Raw genomic sequence first — 21144 nt, forward strand, 5'->3', positions numbered from 1 at the left:
GGCCTTGTTGTTGTACCAAGTCATCTTTGACTTCTGGCAACCCTATAAATGAGAGACCTATCTATGTCACTGCTACCAACAGCCCTGCTCAGATCTTTCAAACTCAGGGCCTTGGCTGCCCTGACTGAATCTATCTGCCTTGTTTTGACTACAACTCCTGAAGGCCCTGCCTAATATTTACCAAGCCTAAGGGGCTGCGGGACTTGTAGTTCAAATGGGGTTGCCAGACTGAAAACGGGAGATTGGTCCTGTACCTTGAAGAAAGGGGAACCTCAGTAGGTTCTGCTTGTCATGCAACCAGATAAGAAGCACCACCTGCTGAAATCCCCTCTTTTAAGCAACCAGCATGGCATAGTGATTTAAGTGTTAGACTACGACTCTAGAGACTAGGGTTTGAATCCCCGCTCAGACATGAAACCCACTGGGTGGGCTTCGGCGAGTCACGCTCTCTCAACCTCAGGGGAAGGCAATGGCAAACCTCCTCTGAACAAATCTTGCCAAGAAAACTCCATGAAAGGTTCACTTTAAGGTCACCATAAGTCAGAAATGATTTGAAGGCGCACAACATGTATGCACACATGCAACCATTAAAGTTAGGGGGCCTGTCTCTAGTTTTCCCTCTTGCAATACAAAGTCAAAAATCTTAATCAGATGAGCTCCATGGTTCCTACCAACTAAAGTTCTCCAGTTCTAAACATGGCGGTGAGATATTGTTGGGCAACGTGTGGAAACACCCCCATTGTCCGCTCTGCACCCCATTTCAAAAGCTGGTGTATTTTTTGGCCCCAAATAAGAAATTACACTGTCCCAAACTTTGCAGGTGCTATTGAATGTTTTGTCTTTTTTGAGGGGGAGGAGGCATTGTTTTTTGTTTTTTGGGGCCATCCCGCTACCCAATGATAGTCCTTAAAAAATCCAGGGGTAGCCATAAATCCAATAAGAATTACATGCACAATTACACGTTGCAAGCTTTCAGAATCACACTGGCTACTTAATCAGGCAAGGCATTGAAACAAACAGGAGGAAAAAAATGAAGATGTTAATCACGGGCCTGCATTTTGCTGTTTCTGGTCTTAGATCAGATGGTAAGGAGGGCTATTTGCAGGCTGGCATCTCCTTTGGCCATGTGGTCACTGGGCGATTCTCCAAGTCCAGGAAGAAGATGCCAGTGTGACTTCAAAAGCTTGCAACATGTAATGGTGCATTGTGGTTGGCCCAATAAAGGTATTATTGTTTGGATGTTAGTGATAGTCCCGATGAACCCTCTACCATACCACTTTCTCAGCTGCTTTTTAAAAGTTGCCTTCTTTTGTCCTCAGCTTACTTCTGTTGTGCACACTGAGTTTGAGTGCAAAAATAGTTTGCATTCCATGAACCCACCAAGGAGGAGAGGACGGGGCAGAATCGTACTCTTCCTAGTTGGCTCAGGCAAAAACAGCTGCAGCCTCTCCTAGCTTGTCCGCTCTTCCTCATTAACAACTTTTGCCATCTGTAAACGTTCTATGTATGTTTATAATTAGCTATGGGCAACTAAGTAACTAGTAAACTACCTATGATCGGCTATGTAACTATAGTTTTTTGTGGGTTTTTCGGGCTGTGAGACTGTGTTCTAGAAGAGTTTCTTCCTGACGTTTTGCCAGCAGCTGTGGCTGACATCTTCAGAGAATACTGGCATGGAAGAGAGTGGGGTATATATACTGTTGGTTGAGAGACAGCGATTTACATGTTAATCTGTGTATTGTTCTGTTGTTGAATGGTAAGGCCTCAGAACAGAACAATACATAGCATGACATACTGGGGGGTGCTTCTTGACTCGTTGCTCCACCTTACATCTCAAGGTGGATGCGACAGTCAGAAGCACCTGTTATCAGCTTTGGCTGATACCTCAGCTGCGTCCCTACCTGGGCCGGAGGGACCTTGAAACAGTAGTACATGCTCTGGTAACCTCTCGCTTGGATTTCTGCAATGCGCTCTACATGGGGCAACCCTTGTACCATACCCGGAAGCTGCAATTGGTGCAGAACATGGCAGCAAGACTGGTCACTGATACATCTAGGACCAGCCATATTACACCGGTCTTAAAAGACCTACATTGGCTGCCTATTTGCTTCCGGGCGCAATACAAGGTGTTGGTTATAACCTATAAAGCCCTAAATGGCTTGGGCCCAGGGTACTTAGAGGACCGCCTCTCTCCATACAATCCGCCCCGCACACTCAGATCAACAGGGCAGCATTTATTAAGAGTTCCAGAGGCCAGATTAGTTAACACCTCTAGAAGGGCCTTTTCCATCTCGGCCCCCACCCTCTGGAACTCGCTGCCCACTGAACTCCGCTCAGCTACCTCCTTGGCCCAATTTAAGAAGGGGTTGAAAACACTTTTCTTTGAGCAGGCCTACCCCTGACTCCTCCCCCTGAATGCCTCCCCCCTTTTTTTGCCAGTTGCACTGATGACCTGGCATGAGTTTTAAGTTATTGTATTGTTCTTGTTGTTTTCCTGCCATGTTATTTTATGTATATGTATTTGTATTGCTGTAAACCGCCCTGATGTTTCGAAGGGCGGTATATAAATAAAGCTTTTATTATTATTATTATAGATTAACATGCAAACCACTTCCCCTCAACCAACAGTATATATACACCAATGTCTGTTTTCCCAGCTTTGACTTTCATCCCAATGCTGCCTGGGTTCTCCTTCCCACATGCTGTAAAATGGATTTGGGGGTATGCTCCAGTTCTGAGATGACACCTCATGTAGGATGGAAAGGGTGGCTCACCAGAACTGCATTGATTTCTGCCAACAGAATGTATATTTTTGGCCCAGTCCCTCATGAAGAATCCAAAATTGCAGGGAGCTCTATAGATCCATATCAACAAACCAGAGTCTAGCAGGGATCTCTTTCTCCAAGGTCGGGTCTTTTGTAGGGGTAACAGGTCTCCAGTGCCCCATTCGTGTCCAAAGTAGCTCAACATCTTTCGGAGGGCAACAGAGAAAGCTTGGAACAAGACATTTTTGTTTGGAAAATTCACTTCTTCTCCCTTCCCACCCATGGGACTGTTAGTATTGCAACTAAACTCAGAAGAAGAAGAAAAAGGAGCCAAGGTGAGGGGGCAGATGAAATCCTGAACCCTGCTAATAAAAATAAAATAAAATAAAGCTGGAGTTTGACACTTTAAATCCTGGCTCCACTACAGCTTTTCCCACTATGATACCTCCAGAGCTTGGAAAAGTTCATTTTTTGGACTGAAGTGCTCTAGTTATGATATCCAAAAAAGTGGAACTTGTTCAAGCTCATCTTCTTTTGGCTGAGGTGGAAAGGGAGAAGGAGAGGTACAAAACTATAAAACTTCCCCTAGTGCTTATGTTTTGGTATCCTCCTCAAGAGACAGGGAAAAGCCCAACCATGGTTTTTCTAGCCATTTTGAAATTTTCTAGAGGGGTATGGAAGAGATGCAAGGTGAATGTGTGCATTCAAATTGTTTCTGGCTTACGGTGATTCTGTCACAGGTTTTTCTTGGCACATTTCTTCAGAGGAGGCTTACCATGGCCATCCTCTGGCTGAGCAAGGATTCAACCCCTGGTCTCTAGAGATGTAGCCCAATGCTGAAACCACTACTGGATCTTCTTTACTGTACAATACTATTGTTGGGTAGTTTCTGAGCAGTTCTTCTATGTCCCCACCTTCATCTTCTAAAATGTCAAAATGTTTTTTTAAAATGGGGACTCCAACCCTGAGCTCAATAATCCAACACACAAATCATGATTCTGCATAGGAATCCAATGAATTTTGTGAACTGTATGGAGCAAGCTGAATGATGTTGTAGGCACAGGGAGAAACTAATAATATTTAAGGCGCTTGGTTGGTCTCTCTTCCCAAATCCAGAGACTACATTTTTACTCGTTCTGTATCTTTATTGCTGCCCAACAGATGGGACACATTTGCCCTGAAGTTTAAACTGAAGAATTGGTTAAGTATTGCTTGTGAATTAACACTATTTTAAAAATCACAATTTGGTTTTGATTCAGCATCAGCACAACCATATCACCAAAACCCAAAGCACTCAAGTAAGGGACATCATGTCAAGTTATTGCGGGGGAGAGAATGACTAAATTAGATGCGTAAACTATATTAGAAATCTGAGCTGGGTATTCAGAGACTCAAAGAAACCGACAAGTTCATCCTCTAAAAGTCAGTCCTCCATATCTGGTGGATTCATCCATGGATTCAATTAAGCATGATGTGTGTGTGGGTGTGGGTGTGGGTTTGGTTCCAGGACCCCATTTGAATAACAAAATCTGTGGATGCTCAAGTCCCATTAAATGCAATGGTATAGTAAAATGGTATCCCTTATATAAAACTGCAGTATCAAGGTTTGCTTTTTGGAATGTGCATATTTTTAAATATTTTCAAGCCATTGATAGCAGAATCCATGGATTAAATAAATTGTCAATACAGATGGCTGACTGTATATAAATTCCAAAAAGCAAAGCTTGATTTTGTCATTTTATGTCAGGGGCACCATTTGTATGCCATTATATCCACAGGGGGGCCTGGAACCAAACCCAGCAGATACCGAGGGTCCACTGTGTGTGTGTGATATAAATAAATTATTATTATTATTATTATTATTATTATTTGTGTGTGTGTGTGTGTGTATAAAATCTTTTGGTCTTCAAATGGCCCAAGGAGGTCCCTAAAATGTGGCATAATTCCCCCAGTCCTGAAATGTATTTGACAGAAACAGATCTTTTTAGAAAAACATTTGAACACCTGGCTGAATGAAAACAGCTGGGCAGACCTGTGCCTCTGAGTCCCATCCTATCTTAAAAGACCAAAGAAGGATTCCTTTTGAGACAATAAATCAGTGATGCCCATAAATCCCTGGTGAGGAATAAAAGTTGTTAGCAGAGTGAGGAACCGATGTAGTCCTTCCAGTATAATTGGATTTGTTGTTGCTGTGTGCCTTCAAGTTGTTTCTGACATAGTGACCCTAAAGCGAATCAATTGCCAGGTCTTCTAGGGTTGAGAGTGTATAACTCTGCCCAGGCTCATGGGCTTCCATGGCTGAGTTCAAACCCTGGTCTCCAGAGCCATAGTCCAATGCTCAAGCCACTACACCACATCCCATTATCCTTCACAACTGGCCATGCTGCCTGGGGCTGATGCGTATTTGAGTCTTAGACAGCTAGAAGCTCATAGTCCCCTGTCCCTGAATTTTAAAGGCCAGCATGGTGCAGTTGTTTGAGTGGTAAACAATGACTCTGGAGGCCAGAGTTTGATTCCCAGCTCAGCCATGAAACCCACGGGGTGATCTTGAGCAAGTCACACTCTCTCAGCCTCAGGGAGAGAGAATGGCAAACCTTCTCTGAGCAAATCTTGCCAAGAAAACCTCATGATAGCTTTGCCTTGGAGTTGCCATAAGTAAGCAGGGAATTGAACCCTGGTCTCCAGGGTCATCATCCAGCACTCAAACCACTATGCCATACTGGCTCTCATGCTTCCTAGACCATACTTTTTCTGGAAGAAAAGGTGATTTGCCTCTCCTAAAAAGTCCACAGGAGTGACCACCATTTAAACAAGTTGTAATCCCCTTCCCTTGCACTAACATCAAAAATATCATATATATATATATATATATATATATATATATATATATATTTAAAATCAGAACTAGTCCTTTGACCAGTTAAAGGAGGAAATTGACAAGCTGGAACATGCCCAGAAGATAATAAAAGGGCCAGAAACCAAGCTTCATGAGGACAGATCTGGGGAAAAAAGACAGAAGTGACAGGATTTCATAGAATACTGTTGTGTGCCTTCAAGTAATTTCAGACTTATGGCGACCTTAAGGCGGACTTAACATGGGGGTTTCTGGGGCTGAGAGGGTGTGACTTGCCCAAGGTCATCCGCAGGTTTCCAAGGCTGAGCAGGGAACTGAACCCTGGTCTCCAGAGTTATAGTCCAACAGTGAAACTACTACACTATTTCTGTGAAATCATAATGTCATGTAGAGAATGGAGTGATCTTGTTTTCTGCTGCACCGGAGATGAAAACACAAACTAATGGGAAATAAATGGCGTTTGGAGGTCTTTAAGTAGAGCTTGGAAGAGCATCTCTCACAACTGTTATAGTTGTTTATTCCTACATGGGAGGTTGGGCTGGATAGCCTTTGCTGTCCCTTTTAACTGTTGTGATTCTACGATACTATGATTTCTGAACACTTCCAGGGTTTGGGGACATTTTGGCAATATATGTGAGCCCCACGGAATACTGGGGCATAAAACAGGCCCCCACCCCCCCACAGTTGACCATCCTTGCTCTGGATCTGAGGATTAACTGGGATTCCCTTTCAGAGCTGTTTAGTTTTGTGACTAGAAGGGAGACCGATCCAGATTTCTTCTTCTTCTTGTGCCATCAATTATGACAACCCTACTGCAGACTTTTCTTGGCAAGACTTTTTCTTGGGGGGGGGGTGCCTTTGCCTGTGAGGCTGAGAGAGTCACTTGCCCAAGGTCACCCAGTGATTTTTTGTAGGTTTTTCAGGTTATGTGGCCATGTTCTAGAAGAGTTTGTTCCTGACGTTTCACCAGCATCCCTGACTGGCATCTTCAGAGATTTCTCTGAAGATGTCAGCCATAAAAGCTGGCAAAACATCAGGAACAAACTCTTCTAGAACAAGTGCCATGTAACCCAAAAAACCCACAAAAAACTATGGATGCTGGCCATGAAAACCATTGACTTCATGTCACCCAGTGGGTTTCCATGGCCAAGCAGGGATTCAGATTCTGGTCTCCAGGGGCATAATCCAGTGCTCAAACTACTATACCACACTGGCTCTCTCAATCCACCTACACAACTATCATAGCCCCATATGCTACACAAGAGGACATCTCCCCAACTAGTTGCCTTCCAGATGTGCTGGGACTACAATGGCCATCATCACTGTCAACAACTGGATATGCTGTCTTGCCAGGAAGTGACACTGTAATCAAAGACACCTGGAGAACACTAGGTTGGGGAAAGCCCACCTTCAAAGCTGGGGGAGGGGAATGTATTTTCTCACTTCCTCTCTGACACTTACTGTGGTCCCTCCACATTTGATGGGGTTAGGGGTGAAGGACACTATTATTTTTACCCAAGAGAACACCTCTCTAGGAATCTCCAGATCCTCCAGTGCAACTCTATGGTCAAGCTGATCACAGAATCATACTGGAGAACTTACAACTGCCTAGAGAAGTGTTTTCTCTTGGAACTTCTAGGACCTCCAGCACAACTCTATGGTCAACATCTGGCAGAATTGCTCTGGACAACTTAAAACAATCCTACAGAGAATATATTATAATCAAAACCACAAATAATCAAGCCCACAAAAGTCAAAGCCACAAAGGGCCAACCTTAATTTGAAATGACAAGGAACGGCTGCTTTGGTATCAGTTCTACTCTAAGGTAGAGTGAGTCAAGCAGCAGGTCAGAAACTGGAGAAAACACCTCTCTGAAATACAACTCTCAAATCCCATCATTAGTGGTGGTCATGCTATTGTGGCTATCCACCTGCTGGGGATTCTGGGCATTATAGCACATGTAGATAATTTTTCCAAGCTCTTTGGCAGGTGAGAGAATCACAGAACTGGAAGAGACCCCAAGAACTATCCACTCCAACCATGTTCTGCCATGCAATTAAAGTACCCCCAACAGATGGCCATCCAGCCTGTTTAAAAAACTCCAACGAAAAAGACTTCATCATACTCCGAGGCAGCATAGTCCACCATCAAACAGCTTTTACCCTCAGGAAGTTCCTCCTAATGTTTAGGTGAAATCTCTTCCTGGGGTTTGAATCCATTGCCTCTTCTACTAGTATGCGGAGCGACTTAGGGATCCAGCTATGTTTAGCCCAGGGAAGAGGGAGTTAAGAGGTGACATGATAGCCATGTTTAAACATTTGAAGGGATGTCCTATGGAAGAAGGAACAAGCTGGTCTTTTGCTGCTCCATAGACTAGGACATGGAGCAATGGATTCAAACTATAGGACAAGAGATTACACCGAAATATCACTAAGACATTCCCAATGGTAAGAGCTGTTTGACATTGGATTATGCTGCCTGGGAGTGTGGCGGAGTCTCTTTCTTTGGAGGCTTTTCAACAGAGGCTGGATGGCTATCTGCGGGGGTCCTTGGTTTGTTTTATGACAGAAGGAGGACGGACTGACTGGCCCTTGGGGGTCTCTTCCAACTCTACAATTCTATGGACTTAGAGACAGCAGGGACTTTTTACATACAACATCCTACCCCTAAGCCACAGCCCTTTTCTAGTAAGGACTTGTCTTATACCAAAGCAGAAAATCAGTCCATCTGCCTCAGAGTTACACTGACTGGCAGTGGCTCTTCAGGGTTTCAGACTTAGTTGACGGCACTGAGAATGGGACCTGGGACCTTCTGCAGAGCTATGGTTTTGGTCCACTCCAGCTATGGGACAGGTAACATAACAATGAAGGCAGAGAAAGTAGGAGAGGATCCTACTTCAGCTGCAGATTTCTTATTTTACAGACTGTCAGATCACCACGCCATCCCAGGGGTACGGTGCAGAGTAATGGTGCCATTATGACTGGACTTTAGAACCAACATACAGAGCCCCTCTCAATAGAATGAACTGAAAGGCTCCTAAAGGCAGCATTATCACCTTAGGTTGCCTTCGAAGCAAGGAAGTAGGATTCCTTTCACACTGCACAATTAGAGTACATCGATCCCCTTTGAACTGCTCAGACAACATCCTAAACTGTTGCCATGCTGCAGAATTAACGCAGTTTGGCACCACTTCAATTGTCAGGGCTCCTTGTTATGGAATCCTCACATTTGTAGTTTGTTGTGGCACCAGAGCTGTCGGATGGGGAAGGCAAAACATCTCACAAAAACACAAATCCCATAGCACTGAGCCAGGGAAGTTAAAGTGGTGTTAAACTGCATTAATTCTACAGTGTAAATGCTGCCCTATGGAATACTGGGATTTGTCGCCTGAAGAAGCACTGGAACTCTCTGGCAGAGAACTCTAAATACCCCAGGAAACTACAAACCCCGGAAATCCACTGAGTGGAATCCCAGCAGCTTAAAGTGGCATTGGAATGCTAAAATTGTGTTGTGCTTAAGAGCCCCCAAACTGATTGTTATTTTAAGAAGGGGGTCAACTAGGTCCAGAAGCTAAGATTACCTAACTCACCCCTGTTGTAGGGATCATGGGGCAGGCAGGCAGGCAAGCAGGCAGGCAGGCAGACTGACTGTCCTTTGGTAACCAGAGCCACTTCAGCTCTTCCAACTTCCTTCCTGGGCTGGCTGGGTTTTTTTAGGAGAGCAACTGGATAGCTCTAGTTCTGGCTTTCTTTCAACACTCATGTTGAATTTTTACCCCACTCAAGAAGATAGCCATCACAGGCTGGCATTCTGTTAGGGACCTATGAACGTATAACTCCACCTTATGATTGCATATGTCTTTTTGTATATAACTGTGGAGGTTGGTATTACTTTCTCCCCCACTGCAACAACCAAATTGCCACCCAGGAGTCTGTTTTGCTGTGACCACCCCACTTAATGGCCGTTCCAGGACTGATGGAGAGCACAGGGGATTGGAGAAGAACCAGATTACATTACATAGCCAGATGCAGACTGATTATATCTTCCACCAAGATCCCAGCAGATAATGTCACTGTTCTGCATCTGGCTACAAGGCACAGCCAGACACTTCTCTGATCCATGCCCTTACTTTCTACCACTCATGGAATGGCTGTTCAGAGGGATTACTGCAGAAAAATAATGAGTACTGAGGGTAGTGATCAGATAGATATGGCAGAGTTCTGCCTGTAGACTGCTTATGCTATACTGGGCAATGTAGGAACTTTGCCATAGCCTTTAGGCTTCAACTACCTGCAAGGATTCTGTTTGCTCCTTGCTGGATGAATGACCACAGCAGCATTCGGTTGAAAGAAAATTTGCACATGATCCAGGGTTCAGGGCAAATGGTTGAATCGCAGGCAGTGAAAGAGACCAATGTTGTGGCTAGAATCCATTTCCTGATGTGCCTCCTGAAACCCACTTTAAAATTCAACCAGTCACATCAAGAGATGGAGTTCTGCATCTCTGGTGAGCAGGAAGCTAAAAGACATGTACAGCCACCTCCCGTAAACAAACTGCAGCGCAAGGAGCAGAAGTTCTTGTCACAGCTCCTCTGCGCACTGTGGCTAGCTAGTGGGAGATAGCTGGAAGTACACTGAGTACGCATCATATGCTGAAGCCACAGCACAATGTTATGAATGCGTGTGTCCGACGCGTGTGCCATGCCACATGCACACATCCCAATATTTTCAATGGAGTGCGAGCATACGCGATTTCCCCCTTACGTGGGGTGGGGGTTCCAGAATGGATCCCCTGTATAAGGGAAAGGAGAACTGTATCATCAGTCCCCTGCTCACCAGCACTGCAAACCTTCATCTCTCAGTGCAGCTGATCAGATTTTAAGTAGGTTTCAGAGTCATTTACAATCATGGCAATGGTACCATGATTGTAAATATGATTAGGAAATAGCTAAGAGGCCTTAAGTCTAACTTACAACATTGTGATTCATAAACAAGATGTTAGTTTCTGTGTGTCTCTGTGTGTGTATAAAGGGGAGAAGTTATTACAAACAGGCTACATTAACAGAAGTTGGGTTGGGAAAGCTCTACCCACTACCTCCCTCTGTATCTTTGGGACAGGTTCCTGGGGGGAAAACATTTGCTTGCCAAGGCAACAGAAGCTGTGGAGAACACAGTTTTGCCATGAGTCTCACACAGAAGCCCCATCTCAGCAGGCAATGCTTCTACGATGTCCTAAGAGGTTACTTTATAGGCATGTTAACTCCTTGTTTTTGTTTCGTTTTTCTTCGAAACAATAGCATGAGAACCATTTGCCTTTCAGTGATGGTGCTTAATAAAGTTTGAGTTGTCACTGAACCGCTTCCCACAAATGGAGCACTCATATGGCTTCTCCCCTGTGTGGATCCTCTTGTGCACGATGAAGTTGGAGTAATCATTGAAGCGCTTTCCACAATCCAGGCATTTGTACGGCTTCTCCCCTGTATGGATTCTCTTATGTCGGGTAAGGCTGGAACCTGTGTTGAAGCCCTTCCCACAGTAAGAGCATTTGTAGGGTTTCTCACCAGTGTGCACTCTCTGGTGGATGAGGAAGGCAGCGCGGCTGACAAAGCTTTTCCCACATTCTGAGCAGTTGTACCACCTCTCTCCTGAGTGGGTTCTCTCGTGCGCAATAAGGTTGGACCGACGACGGAAGACTTTTCCACACACATGGCAAGCACTGTCCTTCTCACTGCTAGGGAGCATTCCCTGTTGCAAGATGCTTTCATCCAGGTCCTCATAGGTGCCCTGGGAGTTAATAAATTTTCCACCTTCCCTCTCTAGGCAGCTTCCATACAGGACCTCAGAAACTTCCCCTCGGTTGGAACAGGGGAGAATGTTCTGTTCAACTCTTCCTGACAACATCCAATGGAAATCTGTCTCAGCTGAGTTTCCAGCATCATTCTTCTCCATCCTGCACAGCTTCTCCTCACCTGTTGGAATAAGCAAACAGAAAAGGGGGATACAAATTATAAAGGATAAAGGGAACTACTATAAATATCAATGCAGAGAAATAGAAGAAAACAACAAAAAAGGAAGAATGAGAGACCTTTTCCACAAGATTTGGGAAACTCAAATGGAAGTTGAAACCAAGGACAGAGATGCTCTATCATCAGAAGAATAGCAAGTAGCAAGTACATTTCTATATCACTTACCAGTGCACATAAGCACTCCCTAAGCAGTTTACAATGTGTAAGCTAATTGCCCCCCAAAGAACATACTACATGACTGAGAAGATATAAAAAGACAGTGCAAACAAAATACAGAAAAGCTATATAAAAGTGATGATAAAAGGAATGACACATGGAATGAAGAACCATACAAAGATGAATCCCAAATTCTAGAAAGCGAAGTGGAAGCTGTGCTAAGAGAAATTGGAAAGAATAAATTGCCAGAAACAGATGATATTCCAAACTGAACTGATATAATTCACACAGACAGAATCAACTGAAGTATTAACTAAAATATGCCAACAAATGTGGGAAACAAAATGATGGCCAACAGATTGGAAACGATCAATCCACAAAAAACTATTCCTGTTGACAAAAGCAGTAGTAACTATAGGACCATAGCATTAATTTCCTATGCAAGCAAAATTATCTTGCAGCATAGTCTCCAATCATATATGGAGAGAGAAATCCCAGAAGTGCAAGAGGTGCAAACAGGGTTCAAGAAAGAAAGAGGCACCAAGGACCATATTGCAAACATACAGTGGTTAATGGCACACAACAAAAAAATCCCAGAAGAAAGTCAATTTGTGCTTTCTAGACTATAGTAAAGCCTTTGACTGCATAGAATAGATCATGAAAAGCTGTGGAATGCTCTTAAAGAATTGGAATTGCCAATACATATGATGAGAAATCTGTACTTGAGACAAGAGGCTACTGTTAGAACAGAACACGGAGAAAAAGAATGGTTTCCAATTGGCAAGGGGTCAGGCAAGGCTGCATACTATCACCCTATCTGTTTAACTTGTATGCAGAAAATATCATCCAAAGAGCAGGTTTAGGCTCAGAAAGAGGAGTGAAGATAGGAGGAAGGAACAACTACTAAGGAAAGTTAAAGAAGAAAGTACAAAGGCAGCTTACTGTTGAACATAAAGAAAACAAAAAGAATGACCATGGAGGATCTACATAAATTCAACCTTGATAATGAGGGAATCAAAACAGTTAAAGATTTCCTGTACCTTGGATCAGATATTGATCATAATGGAGTTGCAGTCAGGAAATATGAAGAAGACTAGGAATGGGAAGGGCTTCTATGAAAGAACTAGATAAGATTCTAAAGAGTAAAGATATATGACTGAACACTAAAGTAAGGATCATCCATCATATTCCCATCACCATGTATGGATGTGACAGCTGGACAATGAAAGAAGTGGTTACAAAGAAAACAAACTCTTTTGAGCTGTGGTGTTGGAGAAGAGTGCTGAGGATACAATGGATGGCCAAAAAGGCAAACAAATCAGTCCTTGAGCAGATTAAACCTGAACTCTCCCTGGAAGCCAAGATGATCAAACTGAGGCTGTTGTACTTTGGCCACGTCATTATTATATTATTATTATTATTATTATTATTATTATTATTATTATTATTATTATTAAGCTTTATTTATATAGTGCTGTAAATTTACACAGCACTGTACATACAATCTTTTAATTAGACGGTTCCCTGCCCTCAGGCTTACAATCTAAGAAGACATGACACAAAAGGGGAAGGGACTCTCTCATGAGGAGGCACAACTCACTATAAAAGACAGTAATGCTGGGAACGATAGTAGGAAGAGAGGAAGATAGACTCAATCAGGGAGGTCATGGGCCTGAATTTGCAGGACCTAAGCAGAGCAGTGGAGGACAGGGGAGCTTGGAAATGTCTAATCCACATGGTTAGAATGAGCTGGGCTTGACTCAATGGCAGATAACAACAACAACTTAACCATAATGGTATATCCTCATGAGGATAAGAGCAGCCCAGAACATTCAAGTATCATTGCCTAAGAACAAAAGAACTATACTGTATTGGATCAAAGGCCTAACAGTACCCTGTTCATACAATGGTCAACTGGTCACCCCAACGGGAAGCACATAGTTGGACACAAGTGTAACAGTACACTCTTCATGCTTTCCCAAACTATGAATGCCAGGATTCCATAGGATTAAGGCACAGCAGTTAAAATGGAACAATGGTACTACAGGTTCAAGCTCCCTTATCCAGAATTGTGAAACCTAAAATACTCCAATATTCAAAATTGTCCACATGGGTGGCTGAGATAGTGGCACCCTCTTTATAGGGTTTTAGACAGATGTTGGTTGGCCATCTGTTGAGAGTGCTTTAGTTGTGTATTCCTGTCTAGGGGTATATCTACACTGTAGAAATAATGCAGTTTAACACCACTTTCACTGCCATGGCTCCATCCTACAACCCTACAGCCTCCATCCCTGGGATTTTTAGTTTGTTGCTGCATCAGCACTTTTTGGCAGAGAACACTAAAGATCTTGTACAAGTCCCAGGATTCCATAGGATAAAGCTACAGCACTTAAATTGGTGTCAAACTGCACTGTATCTACAGTGTAGATGCACCCTATTTTTAAAACTTTTTTCAAAAGTTAAAAAATCTCCAAACACCATAATCGTGCCTTAGAGAGGAACTGCTCATTAGAGTGGCCTTTTCCTGTACATTTCCCAGCTCTGACAATATTTGTCTTCTAGATGTATTGATAAGAGCTGTAAACAATATGGTAGAACTCAAAGACATAGCTGTGTTAGTCTAATAAAATAAAAAATAAATTATTGTGTTAGTCTGGAAAATCAGTATGCAAAGGGATCTTGTAACACTAATTGAAAGAGAGACATTGGTAGCATGAACTTTCACAGAGTTGAATCTACTTCCTTGCAACTGAGGAAGTAGACTCAAGGCTATGAAAGCTCATGCTACCAACCTCTCTCTTTCAGTTAGTCTCAAAGTGCTACAAGATCCCTTTGCACACTGTATACTATATGGCAAGGAAAAGGACTGCTACACACATTCCATTTTCCTTAGGAATGTTAAACCATCAGCATGATGTGACACCTGGAGGCCCTTACCCAAGTGGTCAGTATCCACCTCAGCCTCTGGCTTTATCTCTCCAAAATGTGGCCTCCTCCAGGTGTCCAACACAGCCTTCTCCGCCAAGTCTTCCTCTTCAAATGGACCAATTGTCTGAAACAGCAGAAAGGAATCCATTAAAGGGACAAGTGCAGCAGAGTTGGGAAGTGCGGATGAATGCAAGACTTTCTTCTACAACTTTACTGGCAGCAAATGAACACAGCAGAAATCAAGGAAAAGGAAGAAAAAGGGAAGGAGAGATATGGATGTAAAGCAAGCCCTTAGTGTCCTCCGAGCCAGTTTTGGTGCCTTCTCCAGCCCCTCCCCAAATTTTGTGCCGAGGGATGCATGGGAGATAATTTTGTTATATTTCTAGTTGTCCCCTAGGCTGTTTTAGGCCCAGGAGAAGCCTTTCTGGTAAAAAATGGGGAACTGACACAGTACTTGACCTCTAGATTACTTCCCGTTTCATGAAAGGCCTCTTCTGAGCCAAAAAAAGCCCAAGGTGTGTGTGAAAACATGGCACAGCTGTTTCTCCAATGCTTTCTATGTAGTATTCTAGAGCATTTGAGCCCCCCCCCCCCATTTACATGGGGGGAGGGGCAACAATCAACCCTCCAAGGTTTCCAAGAGGCCAGTGCTGTCTTACAAGTTCTTGGCAGTTGCTCACTCCATCTTTCCTCAAACCTAAATGGATATGAAAGAAATGCACAGCAGTTTTATGAGGCAGGACAGTCTGTGAAAGCTGTCCCTGCTGTGACTGCACACATACAAACTCTATTCAAACTGACATTTGGAGGAAGGTGAATCCCCAAATCTATAGGTTGAACTAATCAGGGATGGGGAAGAAGGTCGATCTGGATCTGGATCCTGAGGTGGCCAGAGGTAAGCTGGCACAGATTCTTAATTATTTAACAGAAAAGAATTAGACCAAAGTCCCCCACCTGTTCTCCCTGCACCCGATTCTCTTGCTGCCTCAGTAGGAAATCAACCTGGTTTTCTTGCTGCCTCAGTAGGAAATCTTCTGCCAGGACCACCGCCTGGGTACAGGTTTGAGGACTACATTCCCAGACCCAACTCTGCATTTCCGGGGGCAGGACAGCCAGGAACTGCTCCAGGACCACCAACTCCAAGATCTGTTCCTTGGTGTGCCTTTCTGGCTTCAGCCATTGGTGGCAGAGCCTCCGGAGATGCCGGCAAGCTTCGCGAGGACCCTCAGCTTCCTGGTAGCCGAACCGCCTGAAGAGTCGGCATTCTTCATGCAAGCTGCTCACCTCCTGGCCCAGGATCAAACGCTTGGCTTTCTGACCCTCGGGCTTGCCTTTGGCTGGAGGGCATCTGACGGCATGGTCACCTTCTTTACTTGAGCTGGGCAGAAGCTGGGAGGATCTCTCGCCTTTCGGCTGCTGGCTAGACCTGGCCGTTCCTTTGAAGTGGGTTATGGTAGGCCGAGTGTAATTCCTTGTTAGAGGTCCCCGTAGCTGTGGGTTGTCCCCTTCTGTGTGAGGAGACTCGAGGGCCTTGAGAAATTCTTGAAGTTGAGACTCCCATCGCTGCTGCAGGCCTTTGCGTGGTTGGCGGGCCAAGTCATCCGGGACGGCTCTTTCCCAAAAGTCCCGGATACTCTCTGGGGGGATGTCGGGATGGCTCCTTCCTCCTCCCTTCACTGCCACAGGTGGCCCTGTTCGGTTTCGCTCTTCTGTCGCTGTCCCCTTCTCTTTCTCAGCCTCCACTAGGCCAGACGATGACGATGAGGCATCTCTCGATTCTGTCTCCATTTCTTCTCTCTCAGAGCAAATGCAATCTGTTTCAGTGCCCTCAGGTGACTGTGGCAACAGTGCCAACTTCTGTATTCCTGAAGCAAGGAAATCTAGTGGGCTGGCAACAACGGAGGCAGTCTAAGGAAATGGTGTCTTCCTGAAATAAAGACAGAGCATCAGCCATAACCAGAAAAAATATGGAGATAGGTGCTAGGGATGGCTGAAAATTTATTTATGGTTTGAGTTTATTTCTGATACGAATTTACCTCGAATATGCAAATTCCTTCTTGTGCAGAATGGAAAGACCTTGAATATTTTTTAAAAATGAAATGTGGAAAAACCTGAAACTGAAAGATTTATCTGCTTCGAATACTTAATTTTATAAGATTCTTAGCCTTGGCCGAGGTTTGGAGACAGACAGCATAGTGATGCGGTTTGAGTGTTGGGCTGCAACTCATGGAAAGTGGAGTTCAAATCCCCACTTGCCCATGGAAAGCAGTGGGCAAATCACACTTTCTCAGCTTCAGAGAAAGGCAATGGAAAGCCTTCTCTGACTCTTGTCAAGGCAGCCCTAGGCTAGGATGCTCTCTTCTCCAAACTTCATTGAGTGACCTTGGGCAAGCCACATTCTCTCAGCCTTAGTGAAAGGCAATGGCAAACCCCTCTGAACAAAGCTTGCCAAGAAAACCCCTGGATAGGTTTGTCTTAGGGTTGTCATATTGTAGAAACGACTTGAAGGCACACACCTAAAGAGAGAGCCAGTGGACTGGGACCTTCCTATCTGAAGTTTCTACCTGTTTTATCTCAGCCACCTAAAGTTTTCCTGATGCAAAAGCATGAGGATTTGTGAAGTCAAAGGCTTTCATGGCTGGCACCCATAGTTTTTTGTGGATTTTTCAGGCCATGTGGCCATGTTCTGGAAGAGTTTATTCTTGTGGCTGGTATCTTCAGAGAAATGTGGAGAGAATTCTCTAAAGATGCCAGCCACAGATGCTGGCGAAACGTCAGGAATAAACTCTTCTAGAATATGGCCACATAGCCCAAAAAGCCTACAAAAAAAAACTAAGCATGAGAATTTATTGGGAAATCACAAAGGATGGAGACATCCTGGATTGCAAGGGAAGCATCCTTTTGTGTTGCAAGTGGATATTACCTTTCCTGGACTTTGAGAATCTCCCAGGTGCCACATGGCCTGCAAGAGACACCCCTCCATATCATTTGAATCAAGAACAAAGACAGCAAAATGCAGGCCTAGGACTAACATCTTCCATTTTTTTCTGCTGTAAGGTTTTTAACACCTTGCCTGATGAAGAAGCCAGCAGAGCTTCAAAAGCTTGCAGCATGTGTTTTGTGCATTTTGGTTGGCCCAAAAAAGGTATCACAGGTTGGTGGATTTTTGATATTATTGGATTAGCTATATTACTAACATGGCTGCCCCAAATGTTATTTGAATTCCTTTGTTGTAGTTGTTGGGTGCCTTCAAGTTGTTTCTGACTTCTGGCAACCCTAAAACAAATATATTCCGGGGCTTTCTTGGCAAGATTTGCCCTGAGGCTGAGAGCATGTGACTTGCCCAAGGTAAGAATCGAACCCTGGTCTCCAGAGTTGTAGACCAACATTCAAACACTATGCTACGACTCTGGAGAGTAGGGTTCAAATCCCTGTGCAGCCATGGAAACGCACTGGCTGACCTCGAGTGAGTCACACTCTCTCAGCCTCAGAGAAGGGCCAGGGCAACCCTCCTCTGAAAAATATCCTGCCAAGAAAACCCCTTGATAGGTTCACCACTTTAAGGTCACTGTAAGTCGGAAACGACTTGAAGGCACACAACAACAAACAACATTTAAGGGTAAAATCTGTTATTTTTGATTAAACTGGTCTATGACCACAATAAAGAGCCAGCATGTCTTAGTGGTTTGAGAACTGAACTAGGACTTTGGAGACCAGGTTTCAATTCCCCAATTGGCCACGAACCCCACTGGCTGGCCTTGGGCAAGTCACACTCCTCTCAGCCTTAGAAGGCGGCAAAGGCTAAAGAAATCTGTGAAGAAATCTTGCCATGACAGGTTAACCTTAGGGTCACCCAGAAGTCAGAAACGACTTGAAGGCACACAACAACAACAACAACAACAGCACCAGCAGCCAAGCTAGAACTTTCTCAACCTGGATTATTTCTGCGTGCAGATGCAGCATTGGAGGCACACAACAACCACAACAAAATTAAAGCGGTGCCAAAATGGATTAGCTCTGCAGTGTGGAGGCAGCCTTGGAGGCATACAACCACAACAAAGTTAAAGTGGTGTCAACCTGGATTATCTCTGCAGTGTAGATGCAGCCTTGGAAGCACACACCAGTAGCAAAACTAAAGCCATATCAACCTGGATTATCTGCGCAGTGTAGATGCAGCTCTGAAGGCACACAGCAACAAAACTAAAGTTTTCAACCTGGATTATCTTTGTAGTGCGGATGCAGCCTTGAAGGCACACTAAATTCAAGTGGTGCCAACCTGGACCATCTCTGTAGTGTGAATGCAGTCTTGAAGGCACACTAAGTTCAGGTGGTGCCAACCTGGATCATCTCTGCAGTGCGGATGAAGTTTTGAAGGCACACCAAATTCAAGTGATGCCAACCTGGATCATCTCTGCAGTGTGGATGCAGCCTTGGAGGCACACACCAACAAAGCAAGGAGGCTCAAGGAAAACTTTCCACCCCCCTCCCAGCCTGGAAGGATGGACCAGGATGGCAGGAGCAGAGGAGCCCAGCTGAGTGCAGAAGTTGGCAACCCTGGTGCCTGGGGAGAGGCTCTGCTCCTGCCTTGGGCCCCCCACTCACTTGGTCACCCTCCTCTCCCTTCTTTCCCCAAGGTTTCCTCCTTCCTTCCTTCCTTCTCTCTTGGGCTCACCTGCCTGGCTCCTCCAAAGCAGAGCCTGGGAAATTCAAAGGCCACTTTCCCACGGGAGGCGGGGCCGGAAGTGACGTCCTCTGTTTACATCCCGCCCCCCCGCACCACATCCGGCCCCTTCTAGGAAGAGGCACTTCCTCAATGTAACCCTTGCAAAGCACTGAGAAAAAAGCCCCCCTTGGGTTGGATGCCTCCAAGTCCCTTTGATGAGGGCCAGGGTCTGCCAGGGTCACCCTTCAGGCTGAGAGAGTGGCACTCCTTGCCATTTTCATGGTTTTAATTGTTTTTAATTTAAAAATTTTAAAAATTAATTTAATTTAAAATTTTAAAAAATGTAAAAATCATTTTTAATTTTTTTAAATTGAAATTTTAATTTTTAATTTAAGATTTTTTAAAAACCAAACCCTGAGGACTCTCTTTACTCCTGCCACTGAATCCTCACCCTGCAAACACCACCCCTTCATCATTTAAAAGGATTGCAAATGGCTATGTTGCAACCAGTTTCTGCCAGGAGCTGAAGAGATGGGATAGAAATACATTTTATTATTATTATGAGTGCCATCCCCACCTTTAGATTATCACCTGGTGTGCTGTGCACATACACACCCCACATCCTCCTATTGATGCCCCTGTTTGCATGGTGCAAGTAAATAGCTGCTTAAGAGAACATTATTCATAGAATCATAGAGTTGGAAGAGACCCCAAGAAAGGCCATCCAGTCCAACCCCATTCTGCCATGCAGGAAATCCAATCAAAGCATCCTTGACACATGTCCATCCAGCCTCTGCTTAAACACCTCCAAGAAAAGAGACTCCACTACTCTCCAAGGGAGTGTGTTCCACTGTCAAACAGCCCTTACTCTCAGGAATCTCTTTTCCTGCAGTTTGCATCCATTGCTCTGGGTCCTAGTCTCTGGAGCAGCAGAAAACAAGCTTGCTCCCTCCTCAATATGACATCCCTTTCAAATATTTAAACAGGGCTATCATATCACCTTTTAACCTTCTCTTCTCCAGGCTAAACATCCCCAGCTCCCTGAGTCGTTCCTCATAGGGCATGGTTTCCAGACCTTTCACCATTTTAGTCGCCCTCCTCTGGACACGCTCCAGTTTCTCAATGTCCTTTTTGAATTGTGGCGCCCAGAACTGGACACAATATTCCAGGTGAGGCCTGACCAGAGCAGAATACAGTGGCACTATTACTTCTTTTGATCTAGACAGTATACTTCTATTGATGCAGCCTAAAATCACATTGGCCTTGTTAGCTGCCGCATCACACTGCTGACTCATGTTCAACATATGGTCTACTTGGACTCCCAGATCCCTTTCACACATAGTGTCCTTAAGCCAGTGTTCCCCCATTCTATATCTATGCATTTCATTTTTTCTACGTAAGTGTCCAACAAATTACTGAATATAGTGCTTCTAACCTACAGCAATTAGGACACACACTACAGTATCCTTAGTATACACTGGGGTTTGGCTCCAGGACCCCATAATCTGTGGAAGTTCAAGTCCTGTTAGATACAATGTATAGTCAAATGGTGTCCCTTATACAAAATAGCAAAATCAAGGTTTGCTTTTTGGTATTTTTATATATTTCTAAATATTTGCAAGTGATGGATGCTTGAATCTGTGGATAAAGAATCAGTGGATATGGATGGCCAAAGAAAAGAGACTCCACCGCTCTCCAAGGGAGCATCTTCCACTGTCGAACAGTTGTTACCATCAGGTAGTTCTTCCTAAT

At 44.3% G+C, this 21144-nt stretch overlaps 2 protein-coding genes across 3 annotated transcripts in view; one reads left to right on the forward strand and one right to left on the reverse strand.

The window, feature by feature from the left end:
- Positions 1-21144, forward strand: part of LOC121921898 (zinc finger protein 397-like) — a 942727-nt gene that overhangs the window by 860118 nt on the left and 61465 nt on the right. The window lies entirely within an intron of this gene.
- LOC121921939 (zinc finger and SCAN domain-containing protein 23-like) lies at positions 10622-19462 on the reverse strand. Its single transcript, XM_042450702.1, has 4 exons — positions 19402-19462; positions 15684-16656; positions 14739-14853; positions 10622-11588 (listed from the first exon to the last, which is right to left on the reverse strand). Exons 2-4 carry the CDS (start codon positions 16515-16517, stop codon positions 10936-10938), a joined length of 1602 nt encoding a protein of 533 aa, XP_042306636.1. The 5' UTR covers positions 16518-16656; positions 19402-19462; the 3' UTR covers positions 10622-10935.

This window comes from Sceloporus undulatus, chromosome 2 (assembly GCF_019175285.1).
Source record: "Sceloporus undulatus isolate JIND9_A2432 ecotype Alabama chromosome 2, SceUnd_v1.1, whole genome shotgun sequence".
NCBI classification, from domain to species: Eukaryota; Metazoa; Chordata; class Lepidosauria; order Squamata; family Phrynosomatidae; genus Sceloporus; species Sceloporus undulatus.